At 43.7% G+C, this 23,830-nt stretch overlaps 1 protein-coding gene across 1 annotated transcript in view; it reads right to left on the reverse strand.

The window, feature by feature from the left end:
* tex11 (testis expressed 11) overlaps positions 1-23,830 on the reverse strand; it is a 245,081-nt gene that overhangs the window by 162,902 nt on the left and 58,349 nt on the right. Inside the window, exons 5-8 of the mRNA XM_068046993.1 lie at positions 17,155-17,274; positions 15,353-15,433; positions 9,217-9,302; positions 2,953-3,010 (exon numbers count right to left, since the gene is read on the reverse strand). Of these exons, the coding sequence (XP_067903094.1) occupies positions 2,953-3,010; positions 9,217-9,302; positions 15,353-15,433; positions 17,155-17,274 (345 nt within the window). The remainder of the gene's footprint in view (positions 1-2,952; positions 3,011-9,216; positions 9,303-15,352; positions 15,434-17,154; positions 17,275-23,830) is intronic.

A 23,830-nucleotide genomic window follows, 5' to 3' on the forward strand; every position in this document is an offset into this window, starting at 1 on the left:
CATATAAGAATTGATTGGGGGGGGGGTGCTGTTTCTCACCGCCGCTCATAAAATTGCAGCGGGGCGGGAAGGCAACGGTAACGGCACCCCCGACCTACCACTCAATTTTACATTGACTACCCCACCCCGCTACCCAGCCCGCCCCTGTGGGGGGCATAAAATTCCGGCCATTATCTTTTACAGGCCTGCTAGTCATGTATTGCACAATATCAGTTACACATGCGCACATTAATAAAGAATATTTGGCACAGCACAACTCTAGCATCATGCCATTTGACAAAAGGATGTCTCTCTCACTTGAGGATAACCTGATCACAAGTCTGATTGGACACATCATCATCTACATACACCATAATTGCTAATCCTAAATTACTCATCGAGAAAGTTTCGTCAGTGATAGAATATTTTCACCTACATATAGTCAGGGCCATTGTATATCTCTTAAACTTATAACAGTTAGTTAGTTAGTTAGAGAGATACAGCACTGAAACAGGCCCTTCAGCCCACCAAGTCTGTGCCGACCATCAGCCACCCATTTATACTAATCCTACAGTAATCCCATATTCCCTGCCACATCCCCTCCTACATTAATCCCATATTCCCTACCACCTACCTACACTAGGGGCAATTTACAATGGCCAATTTACCTATCAACCCGCAAGCCTTTGGCAGTGTGAGGAAACCGGAGCACCCGGCGAAAACCCACGCAGTCACAGGGAGAACTTGCAAACTGCGCACAGGCAGTACCCAGAACTGAACCCGGGTCACTGGAGCTGTGAGGCTGCGGTGCTAACCACTGCACCACTCTAACCACTGCGCCACTGTACCATACATGAACGATGATTGTTTAAGACCTTGTGCGTTTTAAGTTGCAGAAGTCAGAAGGTTACTCTCAATAGACGAGCTACCTTCCAAAGGCTGGTTAGGACTTGATGCTGTCATTCTTGAAGTTCTTTGCTAATTCTACAATAGCAAAGAATTAACTCCAACCACCAGAAAAAATAATGGACCTGAAATGCATGACCTTCAGACTTTCCTTGTTCATTAGGATTTTGGGAATCATCACTATCAATGGAAAGGCATAAAGGAAATGTGACAAAAGTGATGCATTTTTGTCACATTTGTATTTTGTGGCTTTTCCTTTAAATCCAGTCACAGTAATTAAGCAGTTTAAAAACTGACTACAGTTCAGATTTCTGTACCAAGCATTTCCTGTTACAGTGTTGCAAGTTTCACCTGTTATAGGCTGGATTGAGATGTTTGTATGAATGATTTTGAGGACGGAAGCCTCAAAAATAGGTTTTTAACTATTACTTGTACCCCTGCATGAACCTCTGAAAAATGCCAAATCATGCTGCTTTACTGTATCAAGCCGCATTGTGATGCCTGTCATCTACTACGAAGAACCATCCTAACACTTGCTCCATTTCTCTTTCCTCTAGATCCTCTCAACAATCACAGCCCACAGAAGACGACACCTCAAAGGAGAATCCTTCTGAGGAGACAGCTTCACGTGCTGTATCACTCTCAAGCATCAACAAAGAAGTGGCACCCCAGATGGGTTTGAGAGCGAGACAGAGCGTCTGCACGTGATGAAGCACGCAAAGCTAGTGAACAACAGCAAGTTCTGGTGACAGGAAGTATCTTGGCAACAGCTTGCCAAGGTCCTCTCCCAGCTCATCCAAGTAGGACAGAAATGCAGACTGCAGGGATACAGCAATGAGGAGAAATCTGCTGCTTCACACAAGCAGATATATTGGGTATTCAAACACCCATAACGGTGTTTCATCATCATGACAGAGCATGGAGGAATTCACTTCCAGCTGCATGGTTTCATCTCCCAGGGCATCAGCACTGTACCTTGGACAGCGTGGCCACTTCCAGGGACGTTGCAGCCGGACCTTCACAAATGCAATGCTCACAGCTTGTGCACCATTGATGGAAGCCCAAATGACTGTCATGCAGATTCTGGGCTCAAACCTGTGCTCTGCCTCAAGAGGCAGACATTTCACTTTAAACAGACTGATGGAGCAAATGGAGTGGGTCTTTGAGGGCATCATTCATCTTCTGCAGCCTGCTAAACAGCAGATGAGTGCAGTACAGAGTCCCAGGCCATTGGGAGTGACAGTGACACAGTGGGAGTGGCACATGCTGTTACCTCTCTGGTATCAGCATGGCTGCTCCCTCACCACCCCCTCAACCAATACCTGCCATAGTGCCAGAAAGCCATCTGGGCCAGACTTCTCCAGCAGCAGCTTAAATACTGCAGACTGCAGCTGAGAGACTCAAGTTCCCAGAAGTTGCCAGACACAAGCACCTCAAGGTTCCCCACTTGAGTAACAATAGCCATCCACAAGCTCTGCTGAAGACATTGGGGGAATCACCTCACAGAAACAGTAGAGTTAGTAACTTTCATTAAAAAGCACTACGGGTTGCTCACTTGGCTATCAAAATAATTCACTACAATATTGTGTTCGGAATTAAATCATTTGCAATTTTGACCTCTGGTTGGCAAACCATTTGCAACTTTGACAGAGTTGGTTTATAACTCTGGTGTGAAAAAATTGAAGTTTCAGTTTTATCACTTGGACTCTGCAACTGTACATTAATATGCATTCGAAAGAACTGGAAGGCTTAAAAGGAAGTTTTACGGACTCAAGATGAGACGATCACATACAACCTATGTGGAAATAAATTCTTAAAAGGAGCCATCCTTCATGATTCAGTTAGTTCCTATCCTACTTTATCTATAGTGTGAGCAATATAACTGAATATAAAAACCTCATACAGGCGTAAATGACTCTACATACACTTCATAACATCCTTACACATCTGCATAATCCTATGTACATGGTCTATATTTCTTACACATCTACAAACATGTACAGATAAACTGTAGCTTGCTGCACATCTGCAAATACCACATATATACACTATATAAACTATACTTACCTGCACAGGAGAACCTGGGGAATATCTTTTATCTATTTTCCCAATGTCGTAGCTCTGACTGGTGATAGAAAACACTTATTTTAGCAATATTAACAGTAGGTAACAAAAAAAATCTACCTAGTAGAGTCATCTTCTTTCTTCAAATCCTCTGCATGCCATCAGACTCACCAAGCACACCCTTGTATTATAAGTACAGGTAGTACAAAGGTTCGGCGCTATCAATATAGCCGAACACTTGGAACGGAAATTTGGTTTCTGCAGTGCCACTGGAGATGATACTACGGACACCTAGCACATTTTTGCCGTTTCTGGTGGAGCTCACCTGGCATACAAGACCCAGATAGGTGGGCAGTTGTTGCAGTGCCTTTTGGTCTGCAACATGACCAGGACATGGAGCAGAGGATGCAGAGAGGGGAAGAGGGGAAGCTCTGCAAAGAGACAGAAGGAGGAGGAGGAGGGCTCTCCATAGAAGGCCCTACCCTCCAAGGGTTTTCAGGGAGCAAGTCTCCTACATTCACCTGATCAAGGAGCAATGACTCAGATTCAATCAGAAGGTAGTCACTGAACTGTGCCAACTCCTGAAACCTGACCAAGAGTTTCACACCAGGCCGAGGATGCCCTGCTGGTGGCTGTGAAGGTCACCATCATCCTAAACTTTTATCTCTCCGGGTCCTTCTGGGTGGAATCAGGAGACATTGTCAACATTTCGCAGTATGCTGTCCATCACAATATCCGGGAGGTGATGGAGGTCACATATGCCAGACAAGGGGGCTTCATTGTTATCTCACTTGGGAGGAATAAATAGGCAATAAATGCTGGACTAGCAGGTGATGCCCACATCCCAGGAACGAATAAAAAAAACCAAGCAGGATGAGAGGGCACGTTCGCCAAGCGAACGAGATTCCCGATGGTGCAGGACATCACTGACTGTGCCCACGTGGCTCTGCGGAACCCCCATGTCAACGAGGGGAGTTTCAAGGGCTCTCACTCAATAAATATGCAGTTGGTGTACAACCTTGCCAAGACTCTCATCCTGGCAGTAGCCAAAATGCATTTGTCCTGTGCCAGTCAGCCCTCCCGACCATTGCTGAGGAGTCAGGAGGTGAGTTACTTGCTGCAGAATACCCAGCCTTTGACCTGGTCCTGTAGTGAAATACTTATGTGGCTGGTCCAGTTAAGTTTCTGGTCCCTGGTGACCTCCTAGGATACTGATGGTGGGGATTCAGCGATGATAATCTCATTGAATGTCTTGGGAAGGTGGTCATGTTCTCTCTTGTTGGAGATGGTCATTTCCTGGCACTTGTGTGGCACAAATGTTACTTGCCACTTATGAGCTCAAGCCTGTATATTGTTCAGGTTTTGCTGCATGCGGGAACCAGGTGGCTTCATTATCTGAGGAGTTGCAAATGGAACTGAACACTGTGCAATCATCAGCGAACATTCCCACTTGTGACGCTATGAATGATGAAAAGTCAATGATGAAGCAGCTGAAGATGGTTGGGCCTTGGACACTGCCCTCAGGAACTCCTGTAGTGACGTCCTCGGACTGAGATGATTGGCCTCCAACAACCACAACCATTGTCCTTTGTATTAGATATGACTCCATCATGATCTGAGCTGGTGGCTTGGTTAGTGAGATCAAATAACTACTTCATCAGTGTTGTGGGCTTACAGTCATAGAGTTATACAGCACAGAAACAGGCTCTTTGGCCCATCGTGTCCATGCCGGCCCTCAAGCACCTATCTATTCAAATCCCATTTTCCAGCATTTGGCCCGTAGACTTGTATGCTATGGCAGTTCAAGTGCTCATCTAAATACTTCTTAAACGCTGAGAGAGTTTCTGCCTCTTACTCTCTATCCCTTCCTCTGGCTATGTTGAAGCTGGCCAGGCTCCAGATCTAGGGGTATCTGAAAGCATAAAAGCAGAAGGGGAGGGTTGGGGTGAGGGAAGTCGAGAGGGGCGGGGTGGTGTAGACAGGAAAGAAACATGGTCGCACCATCTGCAGCTTTCAACTTATGGCAGATATCTGGATGAGGGTAAATAGGGAGATGTGCAGGGGGAACAGGCCATAACTCACTGTCATCCTCAATGTTATCAGCAGTGCCGGATGCCACAGACTCTGTTGCTGCCAGACCTATGATGCAAAGCACCATCTCCTCCGTTGGGTTGAGTGGATGTAGTCGTGGTGTCCCCCACTGCCAATCCTCTGTTGCCCCTTCCTGTTATGGGCACCCTTCTCCTGCAGGGGAGAGGGCAGAATGTTGATTGTGTGGCGCTGTGCCTGCCATAGCTGAATAGATGGAGGTTTGGGGAAGCAGCAAGAGTATGAGGCTGGCATCATTGGAAGTAGCATGCCTGAGGTGAAGTATGGGAATGTTAGGCGTGAGTCTTGAGTGCTGCTGGGAGTGACAGGGGTGTGGTGCATTGGGCTGCATGAGAAGCTGGTAGTTTGGTGGGTAGGATATGTGAAGGTGTATTCACTAACTTTTACAATGTGTGTGAGGTCATTAAACTTCTTTCTGAACTGCTACCAGGTCCTTGAGGCCAGACTCCGGGCATTGACCTCCCTCACCACCTGCTCCCATTCAACTCTGAAGAAGTGCCTTGAGGGCCTCCTGGCACCCCGAAGAATCATGGCCCCTCTCCTTCTATCCACTTCCATAACTAGTGCCTCTGGAGTGACATCAGTGAATCGTGAAGCCCTCTCCTGGGCTGGTGCTCCTTTCCCATTCACCTGGTATGTTTCTATTTCAATAAAAGCAAAATACTGCGGATGCTGGATGCCGCGACACCCTGGTCCACTCCTCCATTACCCCCACCACCTCGTCCCCGTCCCATGGCACCTTCCCCTGCAATCGCAGGAGGTGTAATACCTGCCCATTTACCTCCTCTCTCCTCACTATCCCAGGCCCCAAACACTCCTTTCAGGTGAAGTAGCGATTTACTTGTACTTCTTTCAATGTAGTATACTGTATTCGCTGCTCACAGTGTGATCTCCTCTACATTGGGGAGACCAAGCGCAGACTGGGTGACCGCTTTGTGGAACATCTCTGCTCAGTCCGCAAGCAGGACCCTGAGCTTCCGGTTGCTTGCCATTTCAACACTCCCCCTGCTCTCATGCTCACATCTCTATCCTGGGATTGCTGCAGTGTTCCAGTGAACATCAACGCAAGCTCGAGGAACAGCATCTCATCTACCGATTAGGCACACTGCCTGTAAATAGCCCAATGTCCTTAGGCCTGCCTGACTGAACATTGAGTTCAATAATTTCAGAGCATGACAGCCCCCCATTTTACTTTCATTTTTACTTATTTTTTCTTTTTTTTTTTACATTCTTTTTTTTCATTTTTTACAATCTTTTTTTTTTGCATTTATTTCATTTCATCTTAGTTTGTTCAGTTTGCTTACCCACTGTTTTTTTTCAGGTTTGCACTTGCTGCTGTTCAATATTCAGTGTATTAACACCTAATCTGTACTAATGCTTTGTCTTTCAACACACCATTAACATATTGTTTGCCTTTGTTCCGTGACCTTTTGGTCAGCTATATGGCCTGGTCCAATCTAGAACTCGTTTGTTATCTCTTGCCCCACCCCCACCTCACTTGCTTATAACCTGTGACTTTTCTAATATTTGTCAGTTCCGAAGAAGGGTCACTGACCCGAAACGTTAACTCTGCTTCTCTTTTCACAGATGCTGCCAGACCTGCTGAGTGATTCCAGCATTTCTTGTTTTTATTTCATGTTTCTATTTCAGTTGTTTTCAAATTTGAGTGCTCCAACACAGCTTCCCTTTAAGAGGGATAGACTGCCTTTAAGAACTGAAAGAACTGCTCTCCTCGCACACTGTTAGATCCAACATTGTGTGTGCAGCAGTGCAGGTCATGCTGGGGTGCACAGAGAAATCATGATCATGAGGAGGTAACACGAAGTATGTGTGCTGCCTACCTCTGATGAAACTGGCATGGGCAGGTCATGAATTGCAACCCCTGTGACCAATTACCAGTGCAGACAAGTTTTTTAGCCCTAATTGCAAGAGGTTTTATGCAAGTCAACTATATGTCCAGTGTTACCTCACGCCAAAAACAAAAATTTAGAAGAACTGTATCATCAATTGGGCAGCCTGTACTTTAAGATAAGCACACTGGGCCTGTTCCAGGTCACTGATTTTCTTCAGTTATTATGAGAGTGATAAGTCATAACTTCTGGTAATTACAGGAAAAAAACATTTTCAGCCAATCACCTATCTGAAATCATTTAAAAGAAGTAGCCTAATACCAGAAAGGGTGGACAGCAGCTGTAGACCTAAAGAAGCTGGTGTAATGCAACATCAAACTAAGCTTTTAAAATTAGAACAGACGCTAGTGCCACTGATCACATTCTAATGGTCAAAAAGAATTATTTATCTTGGTAGTTATTTTTAATGATGTAACTGGCACCTGCCAATAGAGTAAGAAGGAGCTCCAAACTGAACTCGTGACAAAAGCAAAAATACATAAAATGGTGGGATTTGAATGCGACTAATCAGATCAATCAGATCATATCAAATCAAGACTCCATAAGACCATTTTCATGTCAGCCCAGCAACCCAGCTTAAGTCACGGGATGCACACTCCTGACTTTTTGCTGAAGCCAGCTGTTTCTCCAGCCTTAAACTAGCAAATGTGTCATTTCCATTTTACTGCTAAACTACTGGAAGAAACACAATTGTGAGTGGTCACGCCAGCAACCATAGAAAATAACAGGCAGCTGGTGATTTGTGCACTGAAATGTTGGCCACTTTCGAATCACTGAACCCGTGGAAGTTCTGCACCGTGTTTCAAGGAAATCTCATTCTATCAAATGCAGCAGAAAATGCTTCTCCTTTATCCTCCCGGATGGATGGATCAACTGAAGTATCAGTCAGAGACTCAAGTCATGCATTCACTTACACCGAAATATCCATTCAACGGTAGATACATGCCAGTACTGTCAGAGAATGATACATGTCAATATGTTGTGATGAGAACATTTGTTTTTTTTCTCCTTTCCTTCTGTGGGTATAATAGAAGAAGCTGAAGTGGAAACCTATGACTAAGTGCAGCCATGCATCTCACAGCATATCATGTCACTCAATCACACCTTGGTAAGCAGCAGCTCATGTACATCCATACCAGGATATTTAGAAGATGAATTTGACGACAGCACACTGGTTGAAACAGAGCCCAAGTGAGCAAGACCAGGTGGAAATGGCACAGGAGGAGCAGGCAACAGTGGGTTAAATAGAGATTCTATTCATCCACAGCTTATGAGGAGAAGAACACCGATTACTGTTTTTTAAAAATTCATTCATGGGACGTGGGCATCGCTGGCCAGGCCAGCATTTATTGCCCATCCCTAATTGCCCTTGAGAAGGTGGTGGTGAGCTGCCTCCTTGAACCGCTGCAGTCCATGTGGTGTCGGTACACCCACAGTGCTGCTTTTTTTTTTATTGACTTCATAGCGGTTAGATACAACTGAGTGGCTTGCTAGGCCATTTCAGAGGGCATGTATGTAGGAGTCAACCACACTGCTGTGGGTCTGGAGTCACATGTAGGCCAGACCAGGTAAGGACAGCAGATTTCCTTCCCTAAAGGACATTAGTGAACCAGATGGGTTTTTACAACAATCGACAATGGTTTCATGTCCATCATTAGACTAGCTTTTTAATTCCAGATTTATTAATTGAATTAAAATTCCACCTTCTGCTGTGGTGGGATTTGAACCCATGTCCCCAGAGCAATACCCTGGGTTACTAGCCCAGTGACAATACCACTATGCCACCGCCTCCCCTAGCTTTTGTTACTGGTTGTTACTAGCTTTTAATTACATGCAGCTAGTATGGAGGATTCCGCAACTTGCATTGCATCATATACTATTGCATGGGATAGACTGCAATCCGCTGAACCATTGCAGGAACCAACATTATTAACATAATTTTTTCATATTCCATAAATAAACTGCATACTATGACACCATTTTCATTTTTTAAAAACTATTATCGGGAATTTCTTTGGGGTTTCTCATGCTCCGGTGCCGTAAAACTTTGCAGAAGTTTGCCAAAAATCCCATTTACATGCATAAACAGGGTTTCTTCTGAACAACCTACCACGGTTATGGCAGCGGAGCAGAGGCCCCAAGGAAATTCTTCATATTTAGCCTTATAAAAGGATTAAATTTCATACCTTTATCACAAGAACCATTGATGGGAATCCTTCAAACTTAGTAAAAAATAAACTGTCTTTACCTCAGCCAGAAAGCACTTTCTTCATATCTCTTTTGCTGATAGGTTTCTACACCGAAATTGTAACACAGCAGGGACAAGTAACCTGTCTAAAACAAAACATTCAGCTCCACGCTGATACCAAGGTCAGGAAATAAAGAGAAAGCAAAACTGACCTGAAGAATACAGATTTTTTTTCCAGAAGGAAACAACCACAATTAGAATAAATTCCATATTCTCCAGGTCTCACAAGAACATAAGAAAACCCAAAGTACAGAAAGTACATTTGGCTCAATTTGTAATCCATGGATTTCCCATTTCCTGCCACTACCATTATTGATCCGCTATTTTATGAGGCACTAAAGGGCATATTTTCCTAAAGCGTATTCTTGGCACTTAGGGCAAACATCTAGAAATCAAACATGTGCATGATTTCCTATCCATTGAAATGAAAAGACAGAAAACTGTGAATAGAAATTTTGAAACGTCCCTTTATAACTTGATGCACATTCGGTCAGACACAGAGGATTCATCTTGTTTTATATCATAGTACACTATATATTTTTGTAAGAGCAACTCCATTCTCGGAGAGTTTGTCTGCTGCCTTTGGTTCTCTGTTAAGGTAAAGTTGGCAAAATCAACATCCCTTTCTAATATATAGATAGCTCCTAGGGGGCTTTTTGTGAGAATAAATGGTTTGCTTCTCCAGATCAAATGAGAGTTGGCCAACGCAAGAAAATCACAGCTATTACCTGAAAAGTCCATCTCAACAAGGGGTCCTGTTTATCAGCGTCACAGATGAAGGACTGAGAGTCTGGTATTTGAGAGGTCACCTTGTTACCTTGTAAATCAAACTTGTTTTATAGGAGTTATAGGAATAACCTATATTGGTTCCAATGCACCTATCAATTGTGGAAGGGGTTCACTGTCTTCCTTGTAGGTTAGCTTTGATTAAGTACAAACAATAACTGCATTTTCCTCGTACCAGCTTGGATCAAGGAGAAAGAGAAATATAACTGAAATTGGAGTCCTCACCTGCCTTGCTGTACTGCTCTATAGGTCAGAAGCTAAAGAAACACTCTGCAGTGTCTTTCTCAAATAAAAAGCTTTTCATCAACGTTGCGTATTTCAAGTCACTAAGATTACCAAAGTAAACTGCTAAGATCTGCAACTTTTATTGTTGGAACAGTTGGAAATACTGGTGAAATTTCAGTGTTCATTTTTCATTAGGGCCTCTCCCACTCTGCTATTGTAACTTTGGCAAAACTTTAGCATGAACATCGTTTACTTCTGTAAACGGGGTTTCCACTTGTTATGGTAGTGATATGAGAGAAGATCCAAGGAAATTCCTAGTAGCATTTTACACATCCTTCTGTGTAATCCATTTTGCTTCTCGGTTATATTTGTCCTTCAGAAAAACTATTTGTTTTAAACCTTAGTTATGTGTTCTGTTAGCATGATATTTTCTATCAATTTTGGAGACAACAGGAATTACTGGAATAACCTATATTAGTTCCAATGCACCTATCAACAGGAGAAGGGGTTCACTGTCTTCCTTGATACACTATATCCTAGATGCACTACACAGGTCAAGTTTTTATTCATATAAAATGCATGCTTATTTATAGAAGAGGACTTGGGCGCTGAGCAGAGCTAGGAGGTTATCAAGGATGTGTCTGAGTTGTAACAAGCATGTTGAGAAGTTTCAAACATAAACTGAACATTTTTTAAAGGGGCACTGTCGCTCTAACTTTCAGCTTGCAAAGCTTTTCTTTGTAAAATACCTATGCAATTAATTTCAAAAGATCAGTTGTGCTATTTGCATATGATTTCAGCATGCACCATTCGTCACCATGGAATACAGCAATCAGTTAGATTTGGGATCCTTTACATAAAAGTACATTTAAGTTTCTCAGTGTCCCTATTTGATAACATTTTTGTTTTTCCTCCTTTTTTGTATTGCTCTCCTGAAGATAGTGATCCATGCTAGAGTATAATTATATAAGTACCAGCAGCCCTTATTCAAATGGTCACTCTTTATATCTGAATCTTGACAAGTGTGTGCAAGCAGACCCTTCGGCTGTGAAGTGCATTACAGCCATGCCTGATCCTGTTCTTATCTGATATTTAAATGCATACACTTTCCACCAAAGGTTGCTGAATATTGATCAACAGCAGGAACTCTAGGTGCTTTGTGACCTCCCTAGCCTGGAGACACCGAGGCCAACTATGGCAAGCCACGTGATTCTAGGATTTGCACATGGGCCCCTCCGGTTTGTAAAGCTCAGTATCACAGCACATAATATGTTTATGTACCAAGCCATCTGAAGAGTTCCTTCACAATAACTTGTGTTTTTATTTTTAAAAAGGATTGTTTGGAAGGCGATCAATACCAGAAGAAGAACTGACTCTGCCTATCATTTGATACAAAGAGGTCAAAAACCAGAGAGCATCGATTTCAACTAATTGGGAGAAGGATTAAAAGGGAGCTGAGGGGGAATTTTCTTCATCCAGGTGGTGGTGGGGGTCTGCAACTCATTGCCTGAAAGGGTTCCTGGTATAGGCAGAATCCTTCATCACATTAAGGAAGTACTTGGATATGCACCTGAAGTGCCATAACTGACAAGGCGACGGACCAAGAGCTGGAAAGTGCTTTAGGCTGGATAGCTCTTTTCCGGCTGGCAGACATGATGGGCCAAATGCCCTCCTTCTGTGCTACAAATTTCTATTTGATTCTATAAGATAAATTATTTTCTTCTGAACCACTCTTGTCATATTGGCAGTTGTAACAGCCAGCCTGCAAGATCGTCTGAAGTTACAGTAGCTGCTTTCATCTATACTCGTTCAGTACTAGCAAAGTAAGGCCATAGATTTATAATTATTTTGATAGATTGATGTTGGAATATCTACAGAAAGATTTGTACATGCAGATTAAATGGTGTAACATCTACAGAGGATCAAAAATAGTGGGAAGGGGACAAGTAATGTTAAAAAGACAAGCCTTAAGGCTTTGTGCCTTAACGCGGGGAGCATTCGCAATAAAGTGGATGAATTAATCGCGCAAATAGATGTAAACGGGTAACATATAGTCGGGATTACAGAGACATGACTGCAAGATGACCAGGGATGGGAAATGAACATCCAGGGGTATTCAGTATTTAGGAAGGACAGACAAAAAGTAAAAGGCGGTGGAGTTGCATTGTTGGTTAAAGAGGAAATTAACGCAATTGTGAGGAAGGAAATTAGCTCTGACGATGTGGAATCTGTATGGGTAGAGCTGAGAAACACTAAGGGGCAAAAAACATTAGCGGGGGTTGTATACAGACCCCCAAACTGTAGTGGTGATGTTGGGAATGGCATTAAACAGGAAATTAGAGACGCATGCGATAAAGGAACATCTGTAATTATGGGTGACCTTAATCTGCATATAGATTGGGCAAATCAAATTAGTCACAAAATAGTAGAGGAGGAATTTATGGATGGTTTTCTGGACCAATATGTTGAGGAACCAACTAGAGAACAGGCCATCCTAGACTGGGTACAGTGCAATGAGAGAGGAATAACTGACAATCTAGTTGTGCAAGACCCCTTGAGGATGAGTGACCATAATATGATAGAATTCTTCATTGGAGAGTGACGTAGTTGATTCTGAGACTAGGGTCCTGAATCTTAATAAAGGAAACTATGAAGGTATGAGGCGCGAGTTGGCTATGATGGATTTGGAAATGTTACTTAAAGGGATGACGGTGGATAGGCAATGGCAAACATTCAAAGAGTGCATGGATGAACTGCAACAATTGTTTATCCCTGTCTGGTGCAAAAGTAGAATGGGAAAGGTAGCCAAACCATGGCTTACAAGGGAAATTAGAGATAGCATTAGATCCAAGAGGCATACAAATTTGCCAGAAAAAACAACAGACCTGAGGATTGGGAGCAGTTTAGAATTCAGCAAAGGAGGACCAAGGGATTAAGAAGGGGAAAATAGAGTACGAAAGTAAACTTGCGGGGAACATAAAACTGACTGTAAAAGTTTCTATAGGTATGTGAAGAGAAAAAGATTGGTGAAGACAAATGTAGGTCCCTTACAGTCAGAAATGGGAATTTATTATGGAGAACAAAGAAATGGCTAACGAACTAAATGCATACTTTGGTTCTGTCTTCCCAAAGGAGGACACAAATATCATACCAGAAATGTTGGGGAACACAGGTTTAGTGAGAGGGAGGAACTGAAGGAAATCAGTATTAGTAGAGAAATGGTGTTGGGGAAATTGATGGAATTGAAGGACGATAAATCCCCAGGGCCTGATAATCTACATCCTACAGTGCTTAAGGAAGTGGCCCTCGAAATAGTGGATGCATTGGTGGTCATCTTCCAAGATTCATAGACTCTGGAACAGTTCCTACAGATTGGAGGGTAGCTAATGTAACCCCACTACTTAAAAAGGGAGGTAGAGAGAAAACAAGGAAATCTAGACCAGTCAGCCTGATGACGGTAGTGGGGAAATTTCTAGAGTCCATTATCAAAGATTTTAAAGCAGAGCACTTGGAGAACAGTGGTAGAATCGCACAGAGTCAGCATGGATTTACGAAAGGGAAATCATGCTTGACAAATCTACTAGAATTCTTCAAGGATGTAACTAGTAGAGTTGATGAGGGACAGCCAGTGGACATGATTTATTTGGACTTTCAGAAGCCTTTCGACAAAGTCCCACATAAGAGATTAGCATGCATAATTAAAGCTCATGGGATTGGGGGTAGTGTATTGCGATGGATAGAAAATTGGTTGGCAGACAGGAAACAAACGGTAGGAATAAATGGGTCTTTTTCCAAATGGCAGGCAGTGACTAGTGGGGTACCGCAGGGATCGGTGCTAGGACCCCAGCTATTCACAATATATATTAATGATTTAGATGAGGGAACTAAATGTAATATCTCCAAATTTGCAGATGATACAAAACTGGGTGGGAGGGTGAGTTGTGAGGAGGATGCAGGGAGGCTTCAGGGTGATTTGGACAAGTTGAGTGAGTGGGCAAATGCATGGCAGATGCAGTATAATGTGGATTAATGTGAGGTTATCCACTTTGGTAGCAAAAACAGGAAGGCAGATTATTATCTGAACGGCTATAAACTGAGAGAGGGGAATATGCAACGAGACCTGGGTGTTCTCGTACACCAGTCGCTGAAGGTAAGCATGCAGGTGCAACAAGCAGTAAAAAAGACAAATGGTATGTTGGCCTTCATAGCAAGAGGATTCGAGTACAGGAGCAGGGATGTCTTGCTGCAATTATACAGGGCCTTGGTGAGGCCACACCTGGAATATTATGTGCAGTTTTGGTCTCCTTATCTGAGGAAGGATGTTCTTGCTATAGAGGGAGTGCAGCGAAGGTTTACCAGACTGATTCCTGGGATGGCGGGACTGACGTATGAGGAGAGATTGAGTCGGTTAGGATTATATTCGCTGGAGTTCAGAAGAGTGAGGGGGGATCTCATAGAAATCTATAAAATTCTAACAGGACTTGACAAGGTAGATGCAGGACGCATGTTCCCGATGGTGGAGGAGTCCAGAACCAGGGGTCATAGTCTAAGGATACGGGGTAAAACTTTCAGGACTGAGATGAGGAGAAATTACTTCACCCAGAGAGTGATGTGCCTGTGGAATTCGGTACCACAGAAAGCAATTGAGGCCAAAACATTGTATGTTTTCAAGAAGGAGTTAGATATAGCTCTTGGGGCGAAAGGGATCAAAGGACATGGGGGGAAAGCGGGAACAGGTTACTGAGTTGGATGATCAGCCATGATCATAATGAATGGCAGAGCAGGCTCGAAGGGCCGAATGGCCTACTCCTGCTCCTATTTTCTCTGTTCTGTATATGACATATAACAATATTCCAGAAAATACAGGTTCACTGTGGGTTCAGTATTCCACTGTGCACTTAGGAAGCAAAATAAGTTACTTCATTATGACATGAAAATTATACGAAGATTTCATTTCAGGTACGTTTGGTTTTGTGTTAGCAATAAAGATGACTCAACCTTAAATGAAACATAAAATTCTGAGGCATAGTTAAACTCAATCCAAACCCCACTGAATACCCCACGCAACAATGACACTTGACAGTGACCATAACCAGTATATAAATATTAAAACACACTAACAAACCTCTTTAGGCATTCTGAGTAGCATATCTTTACAGCGTTGGATAGAAGCCACTGCATTCTTATGATCACACTGAGTCACAGCCTAACAATGGAGAGAGAAAAGTTAATAGAATGTATAAACCAAAACAGAATATTGACTACAAAGTCATTGTCTTTTGATCCACTGTATGTCACTCAAGATTCTCATCAGAAAACGTCCTTCAGTGCTGGCAAGGCCACTCAGCTGAGAAGATCAGAGTATCTATATCATGTACTATGAGTCATGATAAGCAGCACCATTGATGAAACAACAGAATTGTAGTCCCAGTACAATAAGCTTCATGGATAATAATTCTGTTTACTCTGTGCACTTCATCCACCAGCTCACCTAGGAACTTGCTTCCAGTAGTGACAGGTACCAGGCATTCAAATCTCATGTGGCGCTAAGTGTTCTCGACATATCCTTCTATACCATATTGAAGAATATTTTATATGATGTCCACTTCCTGTACACATTAATAATATTTCCTATGTCAAGATTTTTCAGCCATGCTTTATGGGAACAGTTTTCGTCTCACTACTGCTTCAATTTGGGCTACCAGCTGGTACATAAATCAAGCCAAAAAAAATCAGGTCCACCAGGTTCTTACTTGTTTAAAGCTCCACTTGATCTTTGGGACAACCTCAGGAACAATCTGAAGCTTTTCCCCAAAGCAGGCAGGAACTTCATTAGCATATGCTGACCGGGGCAGAAATGGCTTAAAAGCAAACTGGATGCAGAGTTCTGAGTATATTGGTGAGTATTGTAGGGAGACAAGGCCTCAAGACAGACCTGTAGGTGCTAGATCATTTAAAAGACCCATAAAGTTTAAAGATAAATGCTTAAGATTTTTAAAGTTACTTCTTCTAGTTTATTTATTGGCAGTTAGGCTTTCATGAGCTTGTGTGTCAGGTTCAGATGTTCATTTATTTGCTTCAAGTTCCCTTTATTGGCACCACATAATTTACCGCCAGAAATCCTCCAGGCTGACATTAGATTAGATTAGAGATACAGCACTGAAACAGGCCCTTCGGCCCACCGAGTCTGTGCCGAACATCAACCACCCATTTATACTAATCCTACACTAATCCCATATTCCTACCAAACATCCCCACCTGTCCCTATATTTCCCTACCACCTACCTATACTAGTGACAATTTATAATGGCCAATTTACCTATCAACCTGCAAGTCTTTTGGCTTGTGGGAGGAAACCGGAGCACCCGGAGAAAACCCACGCAGACACAGGGAGAACTTGCAAACTCCACACAGGCAGTACCCGGAATCGAACCCGGGTCCCTGGAGCTGTGAGGCTGCGGTGCTAACCACTGCGCCACTGTGCCGCCCACATGTACAGAGGAAAAAGGAACAAAAAGAATGCCAGGCTGTACAAGAGGTGCCTGATGCCCTCCTTCCCACGAATCCATATCCGCAGAGAAGTAGCAAACTTCACAGCGGCAGATGCTGTTGGCGATGGCTCCTCTTCCCAATTACTGCTGCAAGAGCAGTTGCACCATAGCACCACCAGGACATTGCCTCTCTAACCCTTATGCTGGAAACATTTTTCAGAAGCATCATGATTATATCATGTCATGCTTTACATGCTATTGGGCATGCCAGACTGATCAGGAACCACTGCTGCTTGTTTGGCCGCACTTGAACAGCTACTAGCCATTTCTGTAGGCCCTGGGAAGTACGGTAATCAGTCTAATTGGAAATAGTAACACAATCTAGCAGAAAGTTAACTCTATGATGGAAATATAATAGTTCAAGATGTGCACATACTGATTCTGCTTGATAGGAGTGCACTTTGAAAAGGTCCTTTTCCACATCATTCTTAAGAGCATTTACATCTGACTGGCCATCATATCCAGCAATTAGCCTTGCATACAATATCTCCAAACTCTGGGGGAAAGATGCAAAGTGTTATAATCCATCAGGGAATTCAAATCTTTAATCTGAAACATTGCAATACACAGAATTTTTAACAAGGAGTTCTCAGAAACAGCAGCTACATAAAATTCCTATTCATATAAATATTGATACACCACTCTTAAATGTCATTTTAACCCAAGTTAGGATATTTCTGCCAGTGATCTTAACCTGCAGCCAGCAGTGAAACCAATCAGAATCAAAGTAACAGTAAGGATCAGAGTAGTAAATGAATCTGAAATGTAAGGCAACCACCAGTGGTTTTCTCGTCAGCTGGCAAGAAAAGGAGAAACTTTGTAAATCAGCACAAGATTACAGAATTGAATGCTGAGGGGAAATTTTAGCTTCCCTAGGAAGGGAGGCTGCAGCCTTTTGTAACAAGACCTACTGCCTTCTGGGCGAGGTAGCCATTCTTTGCCTGTGGCATTGAAAGTAACTAAGGCTCTCAACAATTTTCCCTCAGGATCTTTCAAGGGTGCTACAAGGGACAATACTCACTTCGCTCAGTTTGCTGTTAATAAATGCATGAAGCTAGACAACAATACACTCTTGGACAGGGATAACAGTAAGCTTCTGATTGCTTTTCAAGATAGGACAACTCTCCCTATTATGGCATTAGCTTGCCATCTGGAGCAGATTGAGAAGAATTCCAGATGTGGAAGATAATGAAGAAATAGCATGGATATAGGCAGATATTCTCCATTACCTTATCATAAAATATTAAAATTAAATATCTTACTCCTAAAATAAGTTAGAAAAATCTGGGAGGTACCAACTTTTCATCAGTTGGAACAGTTTTTCCCTATCTACTCTGATCAGACTCATGCTTTTGTGTACCTCTATCAAATCCCCTCTCAACCTTCTCTTCTCCAAGGAATACAGTCCCAACTTCTCCAATCTATCTTCATAAATTAAGTTCCTCATCCCTGAAACCATTCTTGTGAATCTTTTCTGCACTCTCTCTAATGTTTTCACATCTTTCCTTAAGTGTGGCGCCCAGAACTGGACACAATACTCCTGTTGAGGCCAAACAAGTTTAACATAACTTCCTTGCTTTTGTACTCTATGCCTCTATTAATGAAGCCGAGGATGCTGTATGTTTTATTAACCGCTCTCTCAACCTGTCCTACCACTTTTAATGACATATGCACATATACACCCAGGACCCTCTGCTCCTGCACCCCGTTTAGATTTGCAACCTTTATTTTATATTGTCTCTCCATGTTCTTCCTACCAAAATAAATCACTTCTCTGCATTAAATTTCACTTGCCATTTGTCTGACCATTCCACCAACCTGTCAAATGTCCTCTTGAAGTTCCACACTATCCTCCCCACTGATCACAAAGCTTCCAAGTGTTGTATCATCCGCAAATTTTGAAATTGTGCCCTGTATACCAAGGTCTAGGTCTTTAATATAGATCAGGACGAGCAAGGGTCCTAACACCGAACCCTGGGCACTCAACTACAAATGTTCCTCCAGTCTGAGAAACATCCATTAACCACTACTCTCTATTTCCTGTCACTCAACCAATTTCATATCCATGTTGCTACTGTCCCTTTCATTCCATGAGCTACAGCTTTGCTCATAAGTCTGTTGTACAGCACTTTATCAAATGCCTCTTGGAAGTCCATGTACACCACATCAACATTACCTTCGTCAACCTTCACTGTTACCTCATCAAGAAACTCCAGCAAGTTAGTTAAATGCAATTTTCCCTTAGCAAATCCATGCTGGCTTTCCTTAAAACCTGCATTCACCCAAGTGACTATTAATTTTGTCCCGAATTTTCGTTTCAAGAAGCTTCCCCACCACCAAGGTTAAACTGACTGGTCTGTAGTTGCCGGGCTTATCTATACACCGTTTTTTGAACAAGTATGGAACATTTACAATTCTCCAGTCCTCTGGCACCATGCCCGAGTCCAAGGAACACTGGGAAATTATGGCCAGTGCCTCCACAATTTACACTCTCACGTCCCTCAGTATCACTGGATGCATCTCATCTGGCCCTGATGCCTTATCAACTTTAAATACAGACAGCCTATCCTATACCTCCTCCTTATCAATTTTAAACGTTTCAACTGTCTGAATTACCTCCTCTTTCATCATGACCTACGCAGCATCTTCTTCCTTGGTAAAGACACATTAAAGTATTCATTTATTACCTCAGCTATGCCCTTTGCCTCCACATGTAAATCCCCCTTTTTGGTCCCCAATTGGCCCCATTCCTCCTTTTACCACTCCTTTACTGTTTATGTGATTATACTTTTGGATTCCCTTTTATTTATTTATTTTTTAATTCATTCATGGGATGTGGGCAGCGCTGGCCAGGCCAGCATTTATTGTCCATCCCTAATTGCCCTTGAGAAGGTGGTGGTGAACTGCCTTCTTGAACCGCTGCAGTCCATGTGGGGTAGGTACACCCACAGTGCGGTTAGGAAGGGAGTTCCAGGATTTTGACCCAGCGACAGTGAAGGAACGGCGATATAGTTCCAAGTCAGGATGGTTTGTGACTTGGAGGGGAACTTGCAGGTGGTGGTGTTCCCATGCATTTGCTGCCCTTGTCCTTCTAGTTGGTAGAGGTTGCGGGTTTGGAAGGTGCTGTCTAAGGAGCCTTGGTGCGTTGCTGCAGTGCATCTTGTAGATGGTACACACTGCTGCCACTGTGCGTTGGTGGTGGAGGGAGTGAATGTTTGTAGATGGGGTACCAATCAAGCGGGCTGCTTTGCCCTGGATGGTGTCGAGCTTCTTGAGTGTTGTTGGAGCTGCACCCATCCAAGCAAACGGAGAGTATTCCATCACACTCCTGACTTGTGCCTTGTAGATAGGTGGACAGGCTTTGGGGAGTCAGGAGGTGAGTTACTCGCCACACGATTCCTAGCCTCTGACCTACTCTTGCAGCCACGGTATCTATATGGCTACTCCAGTTCAGTTTCTGGTCAATGTTAGCCTCTAGGATGATGATAGTGGGAATTCAGCGATGGTAATGCCAGGGGAGATGGTTAGATATTCTCTTGTTGGAGATGGTCATTGCCTGGCACTTGTGTGGCGCAAACGTTACTTGCCACTTATCAGCCCAAGCCTGGATGTTGTCCAGGTCTTGCTGCATTTCTACACGGACTGGTTCAGTATTTGGAGAGTCACGAATGTTGCTGAACATTGTGCAATCATCAGCAAACGTCCCCACTTCTGACCTTATGATTGAAGGAAGGTCATTGATGAAGCAGCTGAAGATAGTTGGGCCTAGGACACTACCCTGAGGACCTCCTACAGTGATGTCCTGGAGCTCAGATGTTTGACCTCTAACAACCACAACCATCTTCCTTTACACTAGGTATGACTCCAGCCAGCGGAGGGTTTTCCCCCTGATTCCCATTGAACTCAGTTTTGCTAGGGCTCCTTGATGCCATACTCGGTCAAATGCTGCCTTGATGTCAAGGGCAGTCACTCTCACCTCATCTCTTGAATTCAGCTCTTTTGTCCATGTTTGAACCAAAGCTGTAATGAGGTCAGAAGCTGAATGGCCCTGGCAGAACGCAAACTGAGCGTCACTGAGCAGGTTATTGCTAAACAAGTGCCGCTTGATGGCACTGTTGATGACACCTTCCATCACTTTACTGATGATTGAGAGTAGGCTGATAGGGCGGTAATTGGCCGGGTTGGACTTGTCCTGCTTTTTGTGTACAGGACATATCTGGGCAATTTTCCACATTGCTGGGTAGATGCCAATGTTGTCGTTGTACTGGAACAGCTTGGCTCAGGGCGCAGCAAGTTCTGAAGCACAGGTCTTCAGTACTATTGCCGGAATATTGTCAGGGCCCATAGCCTTTGCAGTATCCAGTGCCTTCAGTCGTTTCTAGATATCACGCGGAGTGAATTGAACTGACTGAAGTCTGACATCTATGATGCTGGGGACTTCAGGAGGAGGCCGAGATGGATCATATACTCGGAACTTCTGGCTGAAGATTGTTGCAAATGCTTCAGCCTTATGTTTCGCACTGATGTGCTGGGCTCCCCCATCATTGAGGATGGGGATATTTGTGGAGCCACCTCCTCCAGTTCGTTGTTTAATTGTCCACTACCATTCACGGCTGGATGTGGCAGGACTGCAGAGCTTAGATCTGATCCGGTGGTCATGGGATCGCTTAGCTCTGTCTATCGCATGCTGCTTATGCAGCATGTTATGTTACCTGCTAGTTTTTATGTTACCTGCTAGTCTATTTTCATACTCTCTCTTTGCTTCTCCTATTTGCTTTATCACTTCCTCTCTGAACCTTTTATATTTAGCCTGGTTCTCTGATATCCCTACATGACTAAAGTCGTGCATTCCTGGTGCTATTCTAGTAAATCTCCTCTGCATCCAGCCCAAGGCCTTAACATCCTTTCTAAAGTGTGGTGACCAGAATTGGCAGTTAAATAGAATGAATGATACCCTAGCCTTGCCCTGTCATCGCCCCAATGATCTCCGGCAAAGTGTTTTAACCCAGAACAATAACTGTACAGTACCTTCCAGGTTGCTGCATTGTATGTGTGCATACAACTTAGCAGAAACACTGACGACAACTAATGGGGGGCTGTGTAAGGGAGGCTTGGTTGTCTACAGGACTGATTTGCATTAGCGGCATGGGGGATGGGTGCCAAAAGTCATTTTATATGTGATTGTTAGATGGGTGCACTGGTGGAATCTAAGTAAGCCTTGCAGTAATGAAAGCATCCCAGGCAGCAATGTGCAGCATTAGTGGATACATTGCCTGCATCACCTTCCACCTTCTTCTCAGCATCTTGCCAAGAGGCTCTGCTTTGTTCGTCTTGCAGGTCCAAACCTCACTGCAGTGCAATTTTGTGCAGAGCGCAGCACGCCACGACCATTCTGGAGACTCTGGTTGGTTCATATTGAAGGGCGTCCAGGAAACTGAAGCGCATCTTTAGCATGTCGATGGTTTCTTCGATGCCATATCACCACCACGTCATTCACTTTATCGCTCCTAGGCCTCATTCCTTGGGCTTCTGAGAGGTGATACCAGCCATCTTTTAATTGGGTATCCCTGGTCTTCAAGCAGCCAGCCAGTAACTGTTACTAGGTGTGAAGAGATTAGGGAAGGTGGACTGCTGCAGGATGAAAGCATCATGTCAGCTGTCTGGGCATCCTCCACATGCTGCATAAAGAACTTTTTCTGGTTCCACACCAGCTGCACATGGACAGAGTGGAAGTCCTTGCAGTCGATGAATACTCTTGGGAGATCTGGAGGTGTCTTATTTGCCATGCATGCAGTTGGTAATACCCTGCACCTGCATGGAGCCAGCCAGAGTCACAGACCCAAGCGTCCACTCAATCTGACTGGTGTCATCTCAGGCAAAGTTCACATAGTTGGTAGCCTTGGCAAAGAAATGATCAGTCACCTGTCTTATGCATTTCTATGCCACTGACTGAGAGATCCTGCAAATGTCTCCGGCTGTACCCCAGAAATATCGAGAGGCAAAAATGTTAAGTGCAGTGGTGACTTACATAGCCTCCAGTAAACCATTGCCACCAGGTCCAGTTGACAGAAGATCTTATTCTAGCAGCCTACAAATGTCTGCCACCACTTGACTCAACACCCTAAGCCTCCTGAGACACTGGTGTTCAGACATGTTGAGGAAGCTTGTCCTCTGCCTGTAGACCATCTGTGCCAGGTATGGGCCTCATGCGAGCTGCATCTCTCTGCTGCTCCTCTCTCTCTCTCCTGTGGAACTACAGGTCTGTGAACAGCACTGACCCACCCCTACTCCATGTTCACTGACCCTCCTCCAATCCCTCATCTTTTCCCCCCACCTATCTCTCTCCAACCCATGATCACTCTGTGCCCCCACCCCCGACTCTACCCACCCTCCCCTGCACCCCTCACAAGAAACTTACTTGCTTCTGGGCTGTGGCTTTTCCTGGAGTGTACCTGCCTGACAGGGACACATGCCTGCCAATCAGGTTGGTTTCCAAGCGGAAACCTACCTGAAACAAAACAAATATGCTGTGGAATTAAAAGTCCACAACATTAAGGGAAACATGGACTCCTAGGTTTCCTGATCAGAACTCCTCCTCTCATTTGGAAATCTTACCCAACTAAATATTAGAGCCACCCACTCCCACCCCAAGTCCATGGTATTATGTCTCCTGGTTGTTGTCTGGTTCCCATAAGTTAGAAATAATTGCACTTAAGACTCAGAAAGGCTGGAGTCTTTGTTTATTCCATTCAGCTTCCATGCTCCCTGGTATAGGACTGCCCCAGGCTGGTGTCCTGTTACATGTCACATGACTCTCCAGTGCAGCCGTGCATGTGCCCCCGCGCCCCCCATTCCGAACACTTGCACATAACAATTAGTTCCTAGAACTTTACAGATGGTATAACAATATATAACATCCCTCTTTCTTTAAAAACATAATGTCCCTATATCAATATAACTGTCCCAGTCATTATCTTCTTCTAAACTGAAGATCGACCAACTTTTGAAAATAATCTAACCCCCTTTTTAGTGTCTCTTTTAGCGTGTATTCT

This window comes from Heterodontus francisci, chromosome 15 (genome assembly GCF_036365525.1).
Source record: "Heterodontus francisci isolate sHetFra1 chromosome 15, sHetFra1.hap1, whole genome shotgun sequence".
Classification (NCBI taxonomy): Eukaryota; Metazoa; Chordata; class Chondrichthyes; order Heterodontiformes; family Heterodontidae; genus Heterodontus; species Heterodontus francisci.